General features: G+C 41.7%; 1 protein-coding gene across 6 annotated transcripts in view; it reads right to left on the bottom strand.

Moving 5' to 3' along the window:
- The window catches only part of LOC110537827 (P2X purinoceptor 1), a 52646-nt gene extending 49151 nt beyond the window's left edge, over positions 1–3495 (bottom strand). For 2 of the 6 annotated variants that reach the window (XR_002475681.2, XM_021624246.2), the window contains exon 1: positions 2968–3491. Coding sequence is in view for 4 of the 6 variants with exons in the window: in XM_021624246.2 (XP_021479921.1) it covers positions 2968–3155 (188 nt within the window). In the remaining 2 variants the exon portion in view is untranslated. Of the gene's footprint in view, positions 1–2967 lie in introns of all 6 variants that reach the window. The other 4 variants (XR_005035031.1, XM_036937859.1, XM_021624244.2 and 1 more) reach the window with 4 other exon arrangements.
- Positions 3496–24682: the final 21187 nt, after the last annotated feature.

Raw genomic sequence — 24682 nt, forward strand, 5'->3', positions numbered from 1 at the left:
AAATTAGAATGATTCACAATGTCCTGGTTTTATGGTAAGAACGTCCATGTACAGTGCATTAGGAAAGTATTCAGACCACTTTACTTTTTCCATATCTCGTTAGGTTACAGCCTTATTCTAAAATGGATTAAATCGTTTTTTCTCTCATCAATCTACACACAATAAAATACTGAAATATCACATTTATTTAAGTATTCAGACCCTTTACTCAGTACTTTGTTAAAGCACCTTTGGCAGCGATTACAGGCTTGAGTTTTCTTGGGTATGATGCTACAAGTTTGGCACACATGTATTTGGGGAGTTTCTCCCATTCCTCTCTGCAGATCCTTTCAAGCTCTGTCCAGTTGGATGGGGAGCGTTGCTGCACAGTTATTTTCAGGTTTCTCCAGAAATGTTTGATCAGGTTCAAATTCGGGCTCTGGCTGAGCCACTCAAGGACATTCAGAGACTTGTCCCGAAGCACCCTGCGTTGTCTTGGCTGTGTGCTTAGAGTCGTTGTCCTGTCTCAGTATGTCCTGAGCACTCTGGAGCAGGTTTTCATCAAGGATCTCTCTGTACTTTGCTCCGTTAATCTTTGTCTCATTCCTGACTAGTCTCCCAGTCCCTGCTGCCGAAAAATGTTTTGGTACGCTTACCCAGATCTGTGCCTCGACACAATCTTGTCTCGGAGCTCTACGGACAATTCCTTCGTCCTCATTGCTTCAATTTTGCTCTGACATGCACTGTCAAATGTGGGACCTTATATAGACAGGTGTGTGCCTTTCCAAATCATGTCCAATCAATTGAATTTACCACAGGTGGACTCCAATCAAGTTGTAGAAACATCTCAAGGATGATCAATGGAAACAGGATGCACCTGAGCTCAATTTCGAGTCTCAGAGCAAAGGGTAGGAAAACTTATGTAAATAAGTTTTCACTTTGTCATTATGGAGTATTGTGTGTAGATTGCTGAGAATTAAACATATATATATTTTAGAATAAGGCTGTAACGTGGAAAATGTGGAAAAAGTCAAGGGGTCTGATTTTTTTCCGAAGGGAAAAGTACAACGGTGAGTGGATATTCTCCCTTTCTCTTTATATTGGATATTTGTGAAAAGTTTGGATGTGCTTAGTCTGCCTTGTTTTAATACCCTATTAAATGCCCATAGGGATCCATGATGGTGTCAGTAAGTCTATTTAGACATAGCCGATTTAAAACAAGTTGTTGTTTCGTTTTGTTTAGAATTTAGAATTATTTGCTCTGTTTTTAGGCCTTATCAATAATTCATTTTATCTTGCTTATTGACACCGTTTGGCATGTCCATGCTCAGCCATAATTCAATATACAGTAGGGCGAGCCCCTATATCAGTGAGAATGCTATGTAGGCTATATATTTCCACATTGAAGCCATGCAATTACTTAGAACAATGTTGACTGCAAACAGGTTCAAGTTAACATATTTTGCAAAGATAGGATGGGTCTACATTTTGTTATTTCATTTCTGTAAGCTGTTGAACAAACTATAACGGGACTAACATTTGAATTGGAGTTGTATCCATGGCAATGCATACATAAAATATCATAAATACACAAAGTGAAGCAACCACATATTGGCCAGTGAGGGGCTAAGCCTCGACACACCCACAACTGGTTTAGTCATTAAAACCCAGCCCTTTCACACCACCACCAACAAGCACTGTAAAGATCATTTTTGAATGTGAAGATTGCAAAAATATTTCTGACACACCCCTGAACCTATAGTGCCACCGCCAGCGCTTATATTTACGATTGTGTTAGGTTTGTTAATCGATTACAAATTACATGACCTTCCCTGGACTAAATCAAAAAATACTAAACCCTCCCCCAGACTGAAATTGAAAAAAACATGACCCTTCCCCATTTTCCTCCGGGTAACAATTGTGTCAATTTCGGCCACTCCCTTACCTCCAAACGTTTATCCAAGTTGGATCATCTTTGGAGGCTGATAGCAGTCGCAACATTGGAAGACATAGCTTGGATTGTAGCCTACAAAAACCTATTCCTGCTCTTTTTCTGTAATCCATCAAACTCATTTGGTGTGTCATCGTAGAGGTCTCTGACTTGTGGTCAGACTTGCTCAGGTGGAACAAACTTAAACATGCCTTTTTTCAATGCTGATTTGAATGAGAAAACAGAAAGGTGTCAATAAAAAAAATTTGCAAACATGGTTTCTGAAATTTAAAGTAATGCTAGAAGTAATCTGATTACAATTTTTTTGCTAGTAATGTAACAGATTAGATTTTTTTTGTTTTTGTAATGGACATGTAATGGACATGTAATCCGTTACTCCACCAACCCTGGTCATTAAACTCATTAGACTCATCACCCTAAATATCAAACCTGAATTAGCCCAGATGTCACTAGATCCATCCACAAGAAAGTTCCATACATACATCCCTCCTGTATGCCAAAAAATAGTTATATTTGCATTATGAAGTCATCACCCTTAAATATAGTGGTGCTCTAAAGGTTTTGTATAATTTCAGCCAGTAGTTTTCAAAGTAGCGCTCACAAGCAAAAACTGTCCCCGAAAATTGTGCACAATTGTGTGCTATATCATCCATTTTGTATATGTTATGTATACATTTTTGCTTTGCGATTTGTACTATATGTTACGAATTTGTCAGTGCTCAAGATTCCAGACAGCATCTTTAAATATCACTTTCTAATTTGGTCAGATATCTCGTGATATCTGTAGAATTTTACTTTGTAGTGTTTTACATTGTAAAGATCTCCACTACACACATTTTGACATTTCAACAAACAAGCAATTGAATGTAAATAATGAAAGCTGGGTCATGCATTTTGCAGCGGAGAAATGACTCAGTCTTGCTGAAACTTGCAACAGACAAGCTCACACACTAACTCACATGCTCACCACGCTCCACTCTAAGTTTGCATGCCTGTAGAGTCCCGGTAAATAACAGAATCCTTTAAAAGAGTCTTACCCAATGATGTAAGCCAGGACCCCCAGCTGAATCAATCGGCACACGACCCCCACTCTCCTGTTCCGCACCAGCACTTGGCGGGGGGTCTCATACTTGAAGAAGAAGTCAGAGAGGGCGTTGGTGATGTAGCTGTTCATCTTGCTGCTCCGTGAGAGACAGGAGGGTCTCTCCATCCCGCTGGCATGCATACACCCTGACCCTGCCTCTCTCTCTCTCTCTCTGTCTCTCACACCTTTTCTCTATTACCTATTTTTCTTCTTCAGTCTCATTTACCCAACAGCTGACATGTTTCAGTTAGACTTCCTCCTCTCTCTCTCACTCACTCTTTCTTTCTCCCTCTCTGACTCTCCTCACAGTCAAGTTTCTTTCTGTCACCCTTACCTCTCAAACACGCCCTCTCATTCCCTCTCTTTCGCTCTCTACTCTACTCCCTCTTTCTCTCTCCTTCCCACTCTCCAAAACAAACAAATACTATATAATCTTCCTGTAAACCAAGGTGTTAGTTACTGTTCTACAGTCAAAAAACGACTTCTTCACTTAGCTACTTATCAGATCATTCAACATCTGTCACAGACATAATAAACATTACATCCTTCTCACACCATGCAATCATTTCCCCCTGACACTGTCTTCCTGTGTGGTGCACAGAGATAGCACGGACATATGCTTGACCTAAACTTAGGCTACAAAAACAGTATAATGCATGTGAGTGTTTTGTTTAAAATATTTTGTTTTATTCACGCAATTCAGAGTTCTATTGTATTCTGCCATGTGAATGAAGTAGATGAACTTGGACTTCATGTTGCCTGCTTCTTTCGCTTTCCAATACAGATGTTTCATATAGTATTGTGTTGATTTTTGGTAGGGGTAGCCTACACAAGGTATGAGGAAGAGACAAAAATTACTTAATCAATAACAGATTGAATAAAATGCAATTAGGTTGTATTAATAAATACTACATTCTGTTAATCTGTTTGATTAACACATAACCATTAAAGTAATATAATTCAGTTACTTGTATGTCGCTTAGGGATGAGTTCAACACAACAACGCACCACAAGGGTGTTACTAATTTGAATTTTAAAAAGGGGGGCCTCCCGGGTGCCGCAGTGGTCTAGGGCACTATCGCAGCGCTAGCTGTGCCACCAGAGACTCTGGGTTCGCGCCCAGGCTCTGTCGCAGCCGGCCGCGACCAGGAGGTCCGTGGGGCGACGCACAATTGGCCTAGCGTCTTCAAGGTTAGGGAGGGTTTGGCCGGTAGGGATATCCTTGTCTCATCGCGCACTAGCGACTCCTGTGGCAGGCCGGGCACAGTGCACGCCAACCAAGGTCGCCAGGCGCACGGTGTTTCCTCCGACACGTTGGTGCGGCTGGCTTCCGGGTTGGATGGCGCTGTGTTAAGAAGCAGTGCGGCTTGGTTGGGTTGTGTTTCGGAGGACGCATTGCTTTTGACCTTCGTCTCTCCAGAGCCCGTACGGGAGTTGTAGCGATGAGACAAGATAGTAATTACTAACAACTGGATACCACGAAATGGAAAACATCTCTGCACACTCCCAGTCAAAATTGCAGTTTGTATTTTTGCATTTTGCCTCCAGCACCTTCACAAATCGGTTTTGCGTGTGCGGTAGATTCTGCCTATTATCATGCTATTTTGAATTAAACTAGAATTTCAGAACTCATATCTCTGTCCAGCAATGGAAAGTATCTTTTACAGTACATTAGTTATCTATCCCAAATGTTTGAATAGCAAATAAGCGGGCATTTAAAACTTCAAAACCACACATTTGCATAGTCACTTTAATAACTCTACCTACATGTACATAATTACCTCGACACCGGTGCCCCCCGTGCATTGACACCTTGTCTCTGTACCGGTACCCCCTGTACATAGCTCCGCTATTGTTGTTTACTACTGCTCTTTCATTATTTGTTATTCTTATCTCTTACTTTTTGGGGGATTTTCTTAAAACTGCATTGTTGATTAAGGGCTTGTAAGTAAGCATTTCACTGTAAAGTCTACACCTGTTGTATTCGACACGTGACAAATACAATTTGCTTTGATTTGACATTTAGCCCTATTTTTCTGTGGTTGGTTTAGGTACCACATTTAGCTCATATTGAGCTAGTGCTCTGATCTCCCTATTGTCTTCCATCAGATCGTGTCACTCCTACGCGACACTCGTCGTGCTATCTGACGTGAGACAATGCTAATCTCCCATGATTTTCAAATGTGGAAGGTTATTTCCAGTCTAGGGCTGGGTCAAATACATATTAGACGCTTTCAAATACTTCAGGTGTATTGATTTAGTTTGCAAAACAATGGAACCAATAGTGCCGATAATGCAATCTCAAATAACTGCCCCTAGGCCTATATCAAGCAGGTCTACTCACTTCCAGATAATTTATTAAACCCCAGTGTTTGCATGACATACTGTACATTGATTTGTGTAGTTCCTATAAAGATACTGATGTTATGAGTCATATCCTGGACTACAGTGTCTGTGTACTGACTACTGAGCTGTAAGCTACTGGGGAAAATAGTTCAATATATCAATGTGTTAGTTTATGACTGTGAGAGACTAGAAGTAGGCTAGGCTGGAATCATTCACATAACATTTTCAAACCATGTACAGTGTCTGCCTTTAATCTGGAAAAACATGGCTTGTAATTGGGTGAACGCTGCCTGATCCTGCTTCCACTGAATATTTAGAAAATACTGGAGAAATACTGGAGCGGGTATTCTAATACCGTGTAACAGTTTCTTTAATGTTTGTTAATAAATGTCTATTTCTATTTTTCAAATAAATGCCTGCAATCAATATGTCCACTGGTTGAAGGATACATTTAATCATTCTTCTTTAGTTTTCTGTTACACAACTTTTTATGCTGATTAAGCATCCCCTAACACAGCTAGTGAGTGAGTGACATCTCATGTCACTATTTACAAACCTTGGTATTGATATAGATATTTCCAACTACCCATTGTAATGGCACTACTCTAAAATGACATGACGATCAATGGGTTGTCTATGTCTAGGCCAGTGCTAGTGGAGATAGTCCTCAGTGTCTGGTCCTTCCATGTTTATCTTAATGTGGGCATGGCTCTACTGGACTTTAAGGTCTGGACTAAGGAAGGAGAGGTTAGATATAAGTGGACTGAATTTAATTCATTTCACGTCAATCAGTCTGACAAACATGCTCACACTCTGAACTGAAACTCTGGCTTATCTCTAGCTGGTAAAGCTACAAGAGTATGGGCCACCACTTAGAGCTGGGTTCCCCTCTAGGTTTCTCCCTTCTAGAAACTTTTTCCTGACCACTCTGCTCTTGCTTGCTTTTCTGGATCTAAGCCAGGCTACTGTAAAAAGACTATAAAAAAGGGCTTTGCAAATAAAAAAAATATTGATGAACAATGCACAGTTTGATTCATTTATAAAACTATGACAAAAAAAACTGGTGCTACCAATCTTGTTCAGAGATTATTATTTTTTTATTACTAGCAGGATGGACCCCCTCTCGGGCCGGATTCAGCACCAGTCCTTGTGTTTGGCGCTCCTGCTCTAGACATACCGGTTGCCTAGCAATGTAGCAATGTTCCTAGTGCTGTTGCCCTAGCTCTGGGAATTCTGAGACCATTATGTGACTGTCAGGGCTATACGGGATTCTTGGGACGTCCCTACTCTAAACCCTAACCCCTACCCTTACTCTAACCTTAACTATTACCTAACCCTTACATTAACCATTTTGATTTTGAATTTCAACTTCAATGGGGTAGGGATGTCCCAAGGATCCCTGATCGCACAGACCTGATCGCACAGAACTGTTTGTGATATTTATCTCAGCAGCTTGCTCCTACATGATATTTCTTTGTGTTAACTTTTTTTGTATGTTAGGCTTTGCCTAAAATCAGCCTTTAAAGTCCATTGCGCGCAGGATGGCTCTGTCGAGCAATAATAAACATCACTGAGCAAGCAAACACTGAATAGAGAGTGCAGAGGATATGTCCCATGAGCAAAGGATAAGTGAAACAAGCGCACAGACCAGTGGAGAGCACAGAATGTGTTCACGCGGGCTGAGGATGGGTCCTGCGAGCACACAGGCATCGGGGGCACGCAAATTAAACTTCAATTGCAAGTGTGAGTTTGAGCGAACAGAACATCATTGCTGCAGCAAAATATTAATTTGAGACAGAGATACTTATTTTTGCAGAGATACTTATTACATGTCAAGACTCAGAAATACACCTCTCACAACAACAAATGTTGCTCTCACAACTGCAATCTTATACTATAATTTTATTACAGGTAAAAATTTGAGCCAATGAACATGGTCGTCACTAGTTAACACAGCCACAAAGTCATAATTATTATGGGGCCCTAAACCCCGCCTATTGATCAAATGACTTGTGACTCCTGCATGAGTATGACCAACATACGGGAGAGAGACTGACATCTTTGCCTGAGACCAATCATTGAGTACGGCCATTTGTAACCCCACCCACCAGCCTACTGCACCGGATAAGGCCATGGGCAAGTGGAAATGAAATAGGAACTATGATATTCACTGCACGGAACAGCCTGTAGTGGAAAATCGCCATTGTCACCACCAGCCTTCTAGTTAGCTACCGTTTGTCTGGTTAAGAAACACAAGCTGCTGCTTTACACAATTAAAAACAACGGTAGCATTGAGTTTAATAGTAAACCAACAGTCTAGCTATGTTTTTCTCTCCCCTGAGTAGGCTATAGAAAAATAGGCTGTCTTTGAATTTGTCTCACTCAACCCTCCCACTTTTCCCACTGCATTTCATATACAGGTTCTGTATCCAGCATAGCCAAGTCTCCTTCTTTACCTTAGAGAAAACATATTGATTCTAGTTTAAAAGACATTAACCTATTGTGCAATGGCGGGCTGCATTTTACATTCATAAGGCATACCGCGGGGCGTTCTAAAACTAGGCTACTTGCAGACCAGACCGTTGACCATTTGTTTAGCTACACCTTGTTCAGTCATGTTACTTCAGTAGCTACACTATATATACAAAGGCATGTGTACACCCCTTCAAATTACTGGATTCGGCTATTTCAGCCACACCCGTTTTTGACAGGTGTATAAAATGGAGCACACAGCCATGCAATCTCCATAGATTAGCAGTAGAGTGGCCTTACTGAAGAGCTCAGTGACTTTCAAAGTGGCGCTGTCATAGGATTCTGCACTGCTAGAGCTGCCCCGGTCAAATGTAAGTGCTGTTATTGTGAAGTAGAACATCTAGGAGCAACAACGGCTCAGATGCTAAGTGGTAGGCCACACAGGCTCACAGAACGGGACAGCCGAGTGCTGAAGCGCTGTTGGTTGGTCGTTTGCATGGGGTGATGTAAGTTTCCTTTAACAATCAGTCTTTCAGATAGATGACACAGACACAGGAACCTTGGTATACAACTCTTTCATAATAAAATGCAATTGCAGACAGAGATTCACATACAGAATACCTCAGTAGTTTATAGTAAAGATCTGTGAGGCGAGACAGGAGACAAAGCTCCATATACTAGTGGGCGTTGTCAACCTACTGTCAATCATACCTTAACGTTGTTGCATTGGATTAGATACAAAGTAACTAAGATGAGAAAAACATGTCTAGACTGTGGTTTCTCACTCTGCTATCTCGGCCTTTAGCCTGTGTGACTATCAGCAGGTGAAGACAATTCTCAGCCTGAAAACTAAAGCAGTATATCTCCATTTACCCAGTACTTTTCCATCATTGCGCATTGCAAGCATACAAAGGTTATCACATATATATACAGTAATCATGGCATTGGTGTAGCCCCTCACCCAACCCACAGGGTAAACCCCAACATTCCCCCCTTTGAGACTACCTAGTCTCATATAACCATGTACAGAAATCGACGTTAGACATCTGGAACTTTTAACCATTGACATATAGGTAGTATAGTAATCATCCTCTGGGTCAGTTGGGCAAGCAAGAGGGTCATAGTTGGGGTCAACACCAATGGCATCATATTAATCACTCATTTAACCAAACAACTCTCTCATGGATTTGGGTTTAGACAAAATTAACACCGCAGTCCCGTTTGGGGACACATTTCTACCTAAGTCTCAAACAAACTTTACCCACGTGTTGACAGGGCCGGCTTCACCCCCACAAACAAGTAGTGTGGATAGAGCCAAAACAGTCAACTACCAATGACCACATGCGGTCATCTTCCCTCGCTTATTCCCCCTAAGGGTTTGGTTATTTACAACATTTAAAACAGTTGGTTCTTCAGGGCTTTGGTCTTGCCCTTCATCTTTTTCCAGTATTTGGTCTCGACTCACATTTGCTTCTGCCTCTTGTTTCAGGCTGTGTCTGGCTCCATCATCATCATGTGGGCTGAACACCTTCTGGCAGTGGGACAGGTGGTGCCAGCCGGACCTTTCCTGAACTCTGACCGCCGTTTGTGTTGCCATGGTTACCTTGAATGGCCCCATTCATCTTGGCTGGTTATATTTTCTCTTGTGGACCCGGATTTTTACAGTCTCCAACCTCCACAGGCAGGTAGTTGGGGTCCTCACCTGGTACCTCCTCCTGAGCTTTCCTAGTGTGAGAGTGGAGAGATTTAACAATAGTGATTAGCTCTTTCATGGACTCCAAGTGTTCTACTTCAGCTAGAGTCAGGTCTATTTGTCTGTCAGTCATGGGTCTGTGTGCGGGAACATTCATGGGTCTTCCTGTCAACGTTTCATGTGGTGTACACCACAGGCCTTTATTAACACTACTGCGCATTTTCATTAACACCAGTGGTAAACAATCCACGCAAGATTTCTTGGTGGAGTGGCATGCCTTAGCTAACCCTTGTTTAATGGATTGGTTAGCTCTCTCGGTAACCCCATTACTCGGAGGGTGGTAGATGGACACAAAATTCTGGTCCACTCCCATCATTATGGCTACCTGCTTCACTACATCACCAGTGAAGTGAGTACCATTGTCTGCAGATAAAACCTCAGGAACACCAAATCTAGGTATCTCCCTCACTAGTAGCTTTGCTACTGTCTTAGCATCACAGTGTGTGGTGGGAAATGCCTCCACCCAACTGGTGAACCTGTCAATAAGAACTAAACAGTACCTTTTCCTTTCTTTTCTTTCTGCAAGATCTATAAAATCCATGGCAAGATGGACAAATGGTCCTCTTGGCGTAGGGAAATGACCTGGTTTCACAGGTGTTCCTTTGGCAATGTTAAATTGCATGCACTTTGCACGTCGAAACAGAAACTGTTTCACATGCTGGGTCAAATTTGGACAAAACCAATCCAAAGAAATTGCCTCTATCATATACCCCCTTGACAAATGGGCCATACCATGGGCCACTTGGCAAACAGAGGTGATAAGACAAGAGTCTGTCTCCAAGTTTACAACCCTGCTGTTGCCATACCAAATGAGAACCAACATCCAAAACCTGTTTAGATGCCAAATAATCTGTGTCTTTCCCAACAGCAGCAGAGAAGAACATGGAGTGGCTATGACACTTTGAGGCAGCCAATTCAGCAGCCTCATCTGCCATGGCGTTACCCATACTCACAAAATCCAAAGCAGAGGGCAGCATCATAGCCTCCAAGAGATCTAAAACCATAGTTCTATTATGAATAAGACTTCCACAAGCATTGTGAAAACCCCTTCTCCTCCAGACACCACACCAGGAGAGAAAACCCCTTATTGCATTAGCAGAATCAGAGAAAATTGTAACCCTTTTCCCTTCTCCCATTTTACAGGCAGTGGTTAGTGCCAAAAGCTCAGCCTGTTGAGCTGAGAAAGTATCTGGTAATGGTTGTTGTGTGTGAGTGGTTCTATCAATTGTCACAATACCAAACCCTGCATGTTTCTTCCCTGTAGTTTGATCTATACATGCAGAACCGCCAAGTCAGCATCAGTCAGGGCAGTGTCAGAGAGGTCAGGCCCAGCCGTCATTGGTGTGGGACCAACTGTCTCTGCACTGCCTTTGTTTGAATCTGGCATGGTGCCCCATGATTTTGTTTTAATCAGGTTCTATGTCATGTGGACTGAGTGACTTATCTGTATGGAACTGTAGAAAAAACCAGTTCAGTCTCCGTGTACGGGTAGTAGGACCTAACATAGAATGATATACCCAATGCAGTTCTATTTTCTCTAGAGATAATTATTTATTCAGCTTTTATTTCTTTCATCACATTCCCAGTGGGTCAGAAGTTTACATACACTCAATTAGTATTTGGTAGCATTGCCTTTAAATTGCTTAACTTTGGTCAAACTTCCCACAATAAGTTGGGTGAATTCTGGCCCACTCCTCCTGACAGAGCTGGTGTAAATGAGTCAGGTTTGTAGGCCTCCTTGCTCGCACAAGCTTTTTCAGTTCTGCCCACATCCTTTCTCTAGGATTGACGTCAGGGCTTTATGATGGCCACTCCAATACCTTGACTTTGTTGTCCTTAAGCCATTTTGCCACAACTTTGGAAGTAAGCTTGGGGTCTTTGTCCATTTGGAAGACCCATTTGCAACCAAGCTTTAACTTCCTGACTGATGTCTTGATGTTGCTACAATATATTCACGTAATTTTCCAACCTCATGATGCCATTTATTTTGTGAAGTGCACCAGTCCCTCCTGCAGCAAAGCACCCCCACAACATGATGCTGCCACCCCCGTGCTTCACGGTTGGGATGGTGTTCTTCGGTTTGCAAGCCGCCCCCTTTTTCCTCCAAACATAACGATGGTCATAATGGCCAAACAGTTCTATTTTTGTTTCATCAGACAAGAGGACATTTCTCCAAAAGTACGATCTTTGTCCCCATGTGCAGTTGCAAACCGTAGTCTGCCTTTTTTTATGGCGGTTTTGGAGCAGTGGCTTCTTCCTTGCTGAACGGCCTTTCAGGTTATGTCGATATAGGACTCGTTTTACTGTGGATATAGATACTTTTGTACCTGTTTCCTCCAGCATCTTCATAAGGTCCTTTGCTGTTTCTCTGGGATTGATTTGCACTTTTCACACCAAAATTTGTTCAGCTCTAGGAGACAGAATGCGTCTCCTTCCTGAGCGGTATGACGGCTGCATGGTCCCATAGTGTTTATACTTGCGTACTATTGTTTGTGCAGATGAACGTGGTACCTTCAGTCATTTGAAAATTGCTCCCAAGGATGAACCAGACTTGTGGGGGTCTACAATTTTTTTCTTCTGAGGTCTTGGCTGATTTCTTTTGATTTTCCCATGATGTCAAGCAAAGAGGCACTGAGTTTGAAGATGGGCCTTGAAATAAATCCACAGGTACACCTCCAATTGAATCAAATCAGAAGCTTCTAAAGCCATGGCATAATTTTCTTGAATTTTCCAAGCTGTTTAAAGGCACAGTCAACTTAGTGTATGTAAACTTCTAACCCACTGGAATTGTGATACAATTATAAGTGAAATAATCTGTCTGTAAACAATTGTTGGAAAAATTACTTGTGTCATGCACAAAGTAGATGTCCTCACCGACTTGCCAAAACTATAGTTTGTTATCAACTTTGTGGCAACAGTTTGGGGAAGGTCAGGGCTCTATGGTTCATTATGGCAATGCCCTGTGCACAAAGCGAGGTCCATACAGAAATGGTTTGTCGAGATCAGTGTGGAAGAACATGACTGGCCTGCCAAGAGCCCTGACCTCAACCCCAACAAACACCTTTGGTATGAATTGGTCAATGAGAGAGTTGAGTTGAATTTGCTACATAAGGTTTATTTGATCAAATAGAAGTTTCGTAATGCTTAAGTTGTTATGTGACATCCCAGCAACTTTGAGAAAAACACTTTATATCGGAGTTGTCTCGAGATGGCTATGGATATTCATGTCATGTGGCTAGTAGCATAGCATCTCTGTCCATTGAATAGTGGTCGTTGACATCAACAACCCTCATCAAATATTGAAAAAAGACAGCCCGTTTGTGGACAATGACTTTCATTGTTAGGGCGGAGAGACGTGTATCTTGTCAGTATATCCATAATCTTTTCTATAGCTAACAACCTGGGGGCGCGTTCAGCAGTACGCAATGTTTTGGAACGTTCAGATATAAATATGCTATGTAGAACAAATATGCCTCTCTGACATGTTGAATAAGGGATAACGTTGGCTCTATTCATGGAATTTCCATCTGCAACGTTTTAGAAAAATGTTCAACTGAACGTGGTCCTGGTAACATTACCAGTAGCCTATATGAAAACATTTGGTGACACAGAAAGAAAGGAAAAGGGATAGCAAACTATTTATTGACTACATTCCTCTTGCCACTAGGCTATATCTGACTGGGTAAATAACTTTATTTTCAGTTCATGTGGACCCAGTGACTCAGACTTAAGCAATTGGACCAGGACTCGAGCGCTGGGACTCAGACTTCAGCCATAGAGATGTGTAACTCAACCATTGGTGAATTGGACTTGGACTCGAGGTTTAGTGACTCAACTACATCACTGGGCGAACAGTCAATAGGTCCCATTCAAAGTTATTAGCTCCGTTCTACTTTTGGACATTAATAGGTGCATTCAAGCTGCACCTTAGCCCAAGGCTTGGAGCCTCCTTAGCCCTGTGCTAAGAGAGATTTTAGTGCCAAAATAGGTAGTGTGAAACAGGGTCAAGAACAACTCCTATAATGCTCATTGTCCAATCACAAAAGCTGCACTGACACTTAATTTACAGTGCACTTAAACCGTTTTCACTTTGTCATTATGGAGTATTGTGTATAGATTGCTAAGGATTATTATACTTTTTTAAATCAATTTTAGAATAAGGCTGTAAAGTAACAAAATGTGGAAAAAGTCAAAGGGTCTGAATACTTTCTGAATGCACTGTATGCTTGTGATGCCTGCAATGCGTTCTGCATATCATTTTGATAAGTACAAAAAACTAAATCCTTTAAAATCTGCGCAAAAATATTGGCTGCTATGCCTAACAATTATTTTGCTATGCAGGCTGGCTAGCGTCTTCTCAATTAGCCAAGTAATGCTACAAACTCTATAGCTGGAAGGGCAGCAAACTCAAAATGTTGACATAGCTTTTCTATTGACATTTAATTGTACATATCCATGATAATAATATTGTTGCATGATTTTGCCTGGATCAGAAAAGTTGATGTCTCGTGCACAGCATTCTCTGTTCAGGGACGAAATTGTTTCTGAGGTCAGACAGGCAGACGGAAAGGTTTATACAAACGATCACTGTTGAGATTCCCAAAGATTGGAAATCTGCCGCGATCATCCCCCTCTTCAAAGGGGGAGACACTCCCGACCCAAACTGCTACAGACCTATATCTATCCTACCCTGCCTTTCTAAGGTCTTTGAAAGCCAAATTAACAAACAGATTATCCCACCATACCTTCCCCGCTATGCAATCTGGTTTCTGGTTCACCAACTACTTCTCTGATAGAGTTCAGTGTGTCAAATCGGAGGGTCTGTTGTCCAGACCGTTGGCAGTCTCTATGGGGGTGCCACAGGGTTCAATTCTCAGGCTGACTCTCTTCTCTGTATACATCAATGATGTTGCTCTTGCTGCTGGTGATTCTCTGATCCACCTCTACGCAGACGACACCATTCTGTATACTTCTGGCCCTTTTTTGGACACTGTGTTAACTAACATCCAGACGAGCTTCAATGCCATACAACTCTCCTTCCGTGGCCTCCAACTGCTCTTAAATGCAAGTAAAACTAAATGCATGCATGTCAACCGATCAATGCCCGCACCTGCCCGCCCGTCCAGCATCACTACTCTGGACAGTTCTGACTTAGAATATGTGGACAACTACAAATGCCTAGGTGTCTGGCTAGACTGTAAACTCTCCTTCCAGACTCACATTAAGCATCTCAAATTCAAAATTAAATCTAGAATCAGCTTCCTATTTCGTAACAAAGCATCCTTCACTCATGCTGCCAAACATACCCTTGTAAAACTGACCATCCTACTGATCCTCGACTTCGGCGAGCCTCCCAACATGCTACTCAACAAATTGGATGCAATCTATCACAGTGCCATCCGTTTTGTCACCAAAGCCCCATATACTCACCACTGCGACCTGTGTGCTCTCGTCGCCAAACCCACTGACTCCTGGTCATATACAAGTCTTCGCTAGGTAAAGCCCCGCCTTATCTCAGCTCACTGTTCACCATAGCAGCACCCACCCGTAGCACACGCTCCAGCAGGTATATCTCACTGGTCACCCCTAAAGCCAATTCCCCCTTTGGCCGCCTTTCCTTCCAGTTCTCTGCTGCCAAAGACTGGAACGAACTGCAAAAATCACTGAAGCTGGAGACTCATATCTCCCTCACTAGCTTGAAACACCAGCTGTCAGAGCAGCTCACAGATCACTGCACCTATACATAGCCCATCTGTAAATAGCCCATCCAACTACCTCATCCCCATACTGTATTTATTTTATCTTGCTCCTTTGCACCCCAGTACCTCTACTTGCACATTCATCTTTTATCACTCCAGTGTTTAATTGGTATATTGTAATTACTTCGGCACCATGGCCTATTTATTCCCTTATCTTACCTCATTTGCACACACTGTATATATATATTTTCTTATACTGTATGTTTGTTTATTCCATGTGTAACTCTGTGTTGTGTCTTGCATTGCTTTCTTGGCCAGGTCACAGTTGTAAATTAGAACTTGTTCTCAACTAGACTACCTGGTTAAATAAAGGTGAAATAAAACAAAAATAACATTGGTCGCGTCTCTGTGTTTGTTTGTTAGCCCAGGGCTTTGGAATGCAAGTGTGAATCCTTAGACCAAGGCTCAAGTTTAGCCCTGGGTTAAATGTGTGTAAACACAGACTAAGCTATCCCAGGGCTAGTCTAGCATGGGGCTAAGATAACCTGGGGCTAAGAACAATAGTGTGAAAAGGCCTAATGTGGTTGTGGAACGTTGATAACAATGGTAATGATGCAACTGAGTGATGGAGGTTCAACCCAAACTACTTTGCCAATTCTTTCTGAAACCATCTGGTGATTGTGCCTCTCTTTCTCTCTCCTATGTAATATGCCATATCTATGTAGGTTGAATTAGGAATTTACATGGCAGATAATTTTTATATAATGTTATTTTTATATACAGTGGGGAGAACAAGGACTTGATAACCTGCAAAATCGTCAGTGTTTCCCACTTACAAAGCATGTAGAGGTCTGTAATTTTTATCATAGGTACACTTCAAATGTGAGAGACAAAAATCCAGAAAATCACATTGTATGACTTAAGTAATTAATTTACATTTTATTGCATGACATAAGTATTTGATACATCAGAAAACCAGAACTTAATATTTGGTATAGAAACCTTTGTTTGCAATTACAGAGATCATAAGTTTCCTGTAGTTCTTGACCAGGTTTACACACACTGCAGCAGGGATTTTGGCCCACTCCTTCATACAGACCTTCTCCAGATCCTTCAGGTTTCGGGGCTGTCGCTGGGCAGTACGGACTTTCAGCTCCCTCCAAAGATGTTCTATTGTGTTCAGGTCTGGAGACTGGCTAGGCCACTCCAGGACCTTGAGATGCTTCTTACGGAGCCACTCCTTAGTTGCCTTGGCTGTGTGTTTCGGGTCATTGTTATGCTGGAAGACCCAGCCACGACCCATCTTCAATGCTCTTACTGAGGGAAGGAGGTTGTTGGCCAAGATATCGCGATACATGGCCCCATCGATCCTACCCTCAATACGGTGCAGTCGTCCTGTCCCCTTTGTAGAAAAGCATCCCCAAAGAATGATGTTTCCACCTCCATGCTTCACGGTTGGGATGGTGTTCTCATCCTTCTTCTTCCTCCATACACAGCGAGTGGAGTTTAGACCAAAAAGCTCTATTTTTGTCTCATCAGACCACATGACCTTCTACCATTCCTCCTCTGGATCATCCAGATTGTCATTGGCAAACTTCAGCGGGCCTGGATAGACGCTGGCTTGAGCAGGGGGACCTTGCGTGCGTTGCAGGATTTTAATCCATGACGGCGTAGTGTGTTACTAATGGTTCTTTGAGACTGTGGTCCCAGCTCTCTTCAGGTCATTGACCAGGTCCTGCCATGTAGTTATGGGCTGATCCCCCACCTTCCTCATGATCATTGATGCCCCACGAGGTGAGATCTTGCATGGAGCCCCAGACCGAGGGTGATTGACCGTCATCTTGAACTTCCATTTTCTAATAATTGCACCAACAGTTGTTGCCTTCTCACCAAGCTGCTTGCCTATTGTCCTGTAGCCCATCCCAGCCTTGTGCAGGTCTCCAATTTATCCCTGATGTCCTTACACAGCTCTCTGGTCTTGGCCATTGTGGAGAGGTTGGAGTCTGTTTGAGTGTGTGGACAGGTGTCTTTTATACAGGTAACGAGTTCAAACAGGTGCAGTTAATACAGGTAATGAGTGGAGAACAGGAGGGCTTCTTAAAGAAAAACTAACAGGTCTGTGAGAGATGGAATTCTTACTGGTTGGTAGGTGATCAAATACTTATGTCATGCAATAAAATGCTAATTAATTACTTAAAAATCATACAATGTGATTTTCTGGATTTTTGTTTTAGATTCCGTATCTCACAGTTGAAGTGTACCTATGATAAAAAATGACATACCTCTACATGCTTTGTAAGTAGGAAACACTGCCGATTTTGCAGGTTATCTAATACTTGTTCTCCCCACTGTATGTTTGTCATATTGTTGCTGTTGGGAAGAGAATAGGATGTTATGCAGAAAAATGTTGGTAGGACAAGTCTATGTATGTTTGTGCACCTGGAAGTCAGTGATTTATGTTTACTATATGTTAATGAGGCAATACAAATGTGATGTGACTAAAATGAAAGGGCATTTAGTTGACTAAAATGGCCCACTGTTTGTCATGACAATAACTAGACTAAATCATTATTCAAATGACAAAAACATTTATCATTTTATTTAGACAAAAATATAGTGCCAAAATAAACACTGCATTTAATCACATATAAAAGTTACCAGTATCTTTGGTTTAACCAAGAGCATTCCAACTGGGCACAGACGTCAATTCAACGTCTATTCCATGTTGGTTCAACGTAATTTCATTGAAATTAAGTGGCTACAACGTTGATTCAACCAGTGTTTGCCCAGTGGGTTAGCTAGCTAAGTTAACGAGGGATTAGTATGGAAGGAGGACTTGAAAGACCAGCATGACTGGGGGGTGAGTGGCGGAGGAGGGAGAGACTGGGTGAGAACAGACAGGAATGGCCCTCACTGGAGAAGAAACCCTTGATTGAGATGGGGTGAGGGGGAGCCAAGAGAGATAAAACTCCAAACTAAATAGCTAATATTGTATCCTTCTAACTGTTCACTTAACCTAGAAGCCAGCTGCACCAATGTGTCAGAGGAAACACCGTTCAGTTGATGACAGAAGTCAGCCTGCAGGCGCTCGGCCCACCACAAGGAGATGCTAGAGCGCGATGAGCCAAGTAAAGCTCCCCCGGCCAAACCCTCCCCTAACACGGACGACGCTCAGGCAATTGTGCGCCGCCCTATGGGTCTCCCGGTTATGGACGGTTATAATACAACCTGGGATCAAACCGCAGGCTATAGTGACGCCGAAACACTGTGATGCAGTGCCTTACACCGCTGCGCCACTCGGGATGCCAACATGTTATTGACTTTGACCAACTGTTGTCTATTTGGTTAGAAAGATAGTTCTATAAAGATGATTCTATACTGAATGTGTACAAGTTGGTTAGGTTAAGGGATGAAGTGAAAACCTATAGGAGGAAAGCTCTCCACGACGAGGGTTTGGCATGAATTGACAGCAGGCTGTTGAATACTGAGCCATACTGACTGACAAGTGGCGTAGATTGATTGGTACAGTTCGCCTAATAACTTATTTGGCTACATGGTTTTCCATAGTTGCCTCTTTTGATACAGCAGCAGTGTTTAAAGGGACTGTTACCTTGAATGAAACATTAACATGTTAAAACTTTTCAACTCCAGTTGAACTCTGTCTGACATTTCCTATTTTTACTTTATCTCTCACTGCAGTTGTTCTCAGGAGACGTGTCAGTATGTGTGCAAAGAACATATATGGACCACTACATCTACGAGGCAGAGGACGCCAAGGTTGGACCTGTGAGTCACCTTTGACCTCAACGTAACTTTCTTCTAAGGCTTTTGGGGTCATGGGTGTTCCCTAACTCATCTTGTGCCTTGCACAACTCAGCACCAGTCAAAAGTTTGGACACAGCTACTCATTCAAATGTTTTTCTTTATTCTTACTATTTTCTACATTGTAGAATAATAGTGAAGACATAAAAACTATGGAATAACACATGTAGTGACCAAAAAAGTGTTAAACAAATCAAAATATATTTTATATTTGAGATTCTTCAAAGTAGCCACCCTTTGCCTTGATGACAGCTTTGCACACTCTTGGCATTCTCTCAACAAGCTTTAAGAGGAATGCTATTCTAACAGTCTTGGAGGAGTTTCCACAAATGCTGAGCACTTGTTGGCTACTTTTCCTTCACTCTGCGGTCGAACTCATCCCAAACCATCTCAATTGGGTTGAGGTTGGGTAATTGTGGAGGCCAGGTCATCTGATGCAGCACTCCATCACTCTCCTTCTTGGTCAAATAGCCCTTACACAGCCTGGAGGTGTGTTTTGGATCATCTCACATAGTGACTTCTGCCATTCCATACTGAGGCAAACATGCAATGGCTCTGTGCCATTTTATCTTTCCTAGCATCCTTTTTCCGTGCCTCCTTAAAACACCATCGGAGGAGAGGACCCAAAGTTCCTCGCCTCAAATGTCCAATGGATTTTGAGGAAGATGCGAGTAGAGAGGAAGTGAGGAGTTGAGCTGAAATTAATTTGGACAGAGCTCATGTCATTGTTTTAGGTGGAATCTAATGTTGAATGATACATTTGTTATCTGTTTGAACATACATCTTTGTTCTACTTGTACTCTATCCACAGATGGCTCTGGCTTGCTGATAACATTTGATCTGACGAGACTCCTGATACGATTTGACTCCTGTATTACTGCCTGTACTCCGTTAAACTTCCAATGCCAAACTGAAACCATTTGACACAGTAATTTTATAGGCAATAGGCAATAGTGGTTCCCAATCAGACAATTACTATAAAACAAATCTGTTTTCCTCAGTTAAATGTTTGGTGAATGCACGCCGTTACGATGTCCTCCTTTGAATACTGTGTGTACCATGACATGTTTAACTGGTTTATCACATTAATTTCAGTTGATATAATTTGGCACTGGTTATGTACTGTTAGTGTAGCAGGTTCTCCCCTTCGTGTCTCCATATAGTTCAAAATCCCCATATGCTGTGTATTTGTATGCCCTTCGGCTTAATACAGTCCATTCCTAAAGTATTCAGACCCCTTGACTTTCCCCACATTTTGTTACATTACAGCCTTATTCTGAAATGTATTACATTTTAGTTTTTTTCTCATCAATCTACACACAGTACCCCATAATAACAAAGCAAAAACAGGTTTTTAGATTTTTTTTTGCACATTTATTACAAATAAAAAAAAAGAAATTACATTTAAATAAGTATTCAAACCCTTCACCCAGTACTTTGTTGAAGCACCTTTGCCAGCAATTACAGCATTCTTGGGTATGTCGCTACAAGCTTGGCACACCTGTAATTGAGGAGTTTCTCCCATTCTTCTTTGCTGATCCTCTCAAGCTCTGTCAGGTTGGATGGGGAGTATCGCTGCACAGCTATTTTTAGGTCCCTGTAGAGATATTCGATCTCCATAAAGGCCTTATTGGTGGAGTTTTCTAGTGATGGTTGTCCTTCTGGAAGGCTCTCCCATCTCCGCCGAGGAACTATAGAGCTCTGTCAGAGTGATCATCGGTTTCTTGGTCACCTCCCTGACCAAGGCCACTCTCCACCAAATTGCTCAGTTTGGCCAGGTTTCCAGCTCTAAGAAGAGTCTTGGTGGTTCCAAACGTCTTTCATTCCAGAATGATGGAGGCCACTGTGTTCTTGTGGACCTTCAATGCTGCAGACAATTTGTGGTACACTTCTGCAGATCTGTGCCTCGACACAATCCTGTCTCGGAGCTCTACGGCCAATTCTTTCGACCTAATGGCTTGGTTTTTGCTTTTGCTTTGACATGCAATGTCAACTGTGGGACCTTATATAGACAGGTGTGTGCCTTTCCAAATCATGTCTAATCAATTGTATTTACCACAGTTTGACTCCAATCAGAAAGAAACATCTCAAGGATGATCAATGGAAACAGGATGCACCTGAGCTCAATTTCGAGTCTCATAGCAAAGAGTCTGAATACTTATGTAAAAAATGTTTTTATTTTTAATACATTTGCTAAAATTTCTAAACCTGTTTTTGCTTTGTCATGGGGTGTGTAGATTGATAAGGATTTGTATTTATTTAATCCATTTTAGAATGAGGCTGTAATGTAACAAAATGTGGGAAAAAATAAAGGGATCTGAATACATTCCGAATGCACTGTACCAGACACTTTGTGGAAAGGTGAAGAAAAACAATTAGCTAGTGGTGGACTATGGTGTTACTTAGTTAGAGCCGACTGCCTGCTTTTTGTCTTACATATTAGCGTTGCTGGCTCACAAGTAATTAGCTAGCTAGCTAACTTTAGTAAGTAGATTCCACTCAACTCAAGGTATAGTATAGCTATTTAATTTATTTCCCAATTACTTCACTTATGTATCAAGTCCCAAATCGTTTGGCGCTTACTGTTCAAGTCAGCCATTAAGCTAATCAGAAGCGCATCTGTTTGACATCATGCATCCAAGAATACTCAACCAATAACACGCCAACAAGGGCAATCATTTGTTAGTTAGTCCCTCAGGCCCTCCAAGGTAAGGCCAGATTTCCCTTAATCATATCACAATCAACATTTACCAGTAGAATGTGGACACAAATATAATATTTTTTGGTATTAAAATAGTTTGAAATATGTTTTAGAAACATATTGATCATTCATTAAATATGCGCACATTTGAACATCACGCAAATACATGTTTCTAGACACTGGATGAAGTCAGCCTAAATATTTTGGCTTCATTTTGTTAAAACACTCTGGGACCGGACCTGTCCTGAGCAGATTGAGGATTAACACTTTTTTATCTTTCTAGCTGTAAAATACTAACATTTTTCCCCAACATTTTTTATCTAGAAAAACATATATACAACATATCAACATTTTCCCTCTGGGCAAGTCTTGAGAATATATCTAAGGATAACCACACACAATTTTGTGAATGTAGATGCTTTTGAAGCTGAAAAAATATGTTGGCATGTGGGAAGAGTCTGACTTTCAGAAAATTAAGTTAAAGACAAGTAGACAGAATTTTTATTACCAAATGCCTATTTAAAGCCAATCGCTATCTCTTTAAACTAAGTTACTAAATATAGTCCAGTTTGTAACACTCTCTATGAAATGGGTGAGCTTTATGTCCATTTAAATGTGGTTAAAATATCCTGTGTACAAAGTAAAACACCAAATAACACATGCAGAGCAGAATTAGGCCGATACCCGCTAATTCTGAAAATCCAGAAAAGAGCTGTTAAATTCTACAACCACTTGAAATTAAGCGATTCCCAAAACTTCCATAACAAAGCCATCACCTACAGAGAGAGTCCCCTAAGCAAGCTGGTCCTGGGGCTCTATTCATAAACACAAACAGATCCCACAGAGACAGCAAAAAGTTTAGACCCAACCAAATCACAAGAAAACAAAGAGATGACACAATTGGAAAGAATTTACAAAAAAAGAGCTAACTAGAATGCTATTTGGCCCTAAACAGTGAGTACACAGTGGCAGAATACCTGACCACAGTGACTGACCCAAAAGTAAGGAAAGCTTTGACTATCTACAGTCTCAGGCCGCCGTAGGCAGACCGGGCTCTCAAGAAAAGTCAGGCTATGTGCACACTGCCCACAAAATTAGGTGGAAACTGAGCTGCACTTCCTAATTTCCTGCCAAATGTATGACCATATTAGAGACACATATTTCCCTCAGATTACACAGACCCAAAATTAATTTGAAAAGAAATCCAATTTCAATAAACTCCCATTTATATTGTGTGAAATACCACAGTAGCAAGATTTGTGACCTGTTGCCACAAGGGAAACCAGTGAAGAACAAACACCATCGTAAATACAACCCATATTTATGTTTCCCTTTTGTACTTTAACTATTTGCACACCGTTACAACACGGTATACAGTCATAATATGACTTTTGAAATGTCTCTCTTCCTTTAGCACTTTGTGTGTGTAATGTTTATCGTTTATTTTACTTCTGCGTATATTTGTATTTCACTTCCTTTGGCAATGAAAAAATGTTTCCCATGCCAATAAATCCTTTTGAATTGAATTATGTTATGCTACTAGCCTCATGCCAGACATGAATATGCATAGCCATCTCGAGACAGCTACGATATAAAGTGTTTTCATCCATACAAAAACGTATTGGTTGGTGGGCGAAACAACGAAAAAACGCCACCTGCTGGAGGAGAAAGATTTTCCGCCGAGTTGGACTCTTCCCTTTCCTCTCTGTCATAAGTGACCAATCTAAAGTTTATAGACACGCCTCTAAGCCCGCCCACCTGAAAAACAAATCGAGAAAAAAAGAGACATTTAAACCCAAAGGTGCCAAGATATTGAAGGGCCGCGCCATCTCGTGCGCATTGAGGCTAGATGTTGGCCCCCATTATCATTGCACATAGTCACCGCTAGAGGGTTCAATGACGTCAAACTAAAGCGACGGAATTTACCAACTGTGTCGAAAAGGTAAACAGCTGTTCAGCTCGGAAGTATGCGTCCATAAAAACGTATCTTCTGTTTAATTTCCCGTTGGACACGCGTTGAGAATAAGCTTGAAGGTTTATTTTGTATAGCGTGTTTCTATAGACCATGCCCCACGACCCCGATATTTAAGCCGGGATCTCAATTTTTACGTTTTGACAAGGCTGGGATGCTGCTACCTAGAAAGTTAAATGCATCGGTACCAATAGAAGTGCAAAGGAAACATATTCCTATATACCAGGCGAAGTCTCAATGTATTAACCAACGTAGACAGCTTCATAATCATGTATTTATATGTAAATTGGCTAAACCATGTTCATTATAATGACTTTGAGGAAAAGTGTACTTACTATGCCTTTGATATGTGGTTGTCCCACCTAGCTATCGTAAGATGAATGGACTAACTTTAAGTCGCTCTGGATAAGAGCGTCGGCTAAATGACTAAAACGTAAAAATGTAGCACAGCACAGATGAGATTGCAAGTGTGCAACTGCATCACGCAATTTATGGCATTCCTGCACTTGCAGGAATACGTGATTTAGGGCAATGCTGCATTTGCAAGAACGCCTCCCCCTGAGCATCTTCATGCTTGTGACACTTTTTGTTGTGGGGCAAAAGGGAAATAATAATTTAGTTATCCGTTTTCACACCTGCCTCCTTGCTAGGTAGTGGGAGTGACACCGGTAGACAACGTCCTTCGCTCTCACCTGCTGAACACCCTACCCTCACTGTAGTTAACAGAACTGCGGGAAAACAGTGCCCGGCAAGCGGGGCCGAAGGACACTGTCTATTAGTCGCCCCCTCTTCCCTTTAGCACAGCAGCCGGGACGTTTGGATGACACCATGTGCTAGCTTGCAAGTTAAATAAAAAAATCTAGGACATGATGTCGTTCCCTCCTTCCAAATGCTGGGTACCGG

The sequence above is a fragment of the Oncorhynchus mykiss genome, chromosome 12 (assembly GCF_013265735.2).
Source record: "Oncorhynchus mykiss isolate Arlee chromosome 12, USDA_OmykA_1.1, whole genome shotgun sequence".
Lineage (NCBI taxonomy): Eukaryota > Metazoa > Chordata > Actinopteri > Salmoniformes > Salmonidae > Oncorhynchus > Oncorhynchus mykiss.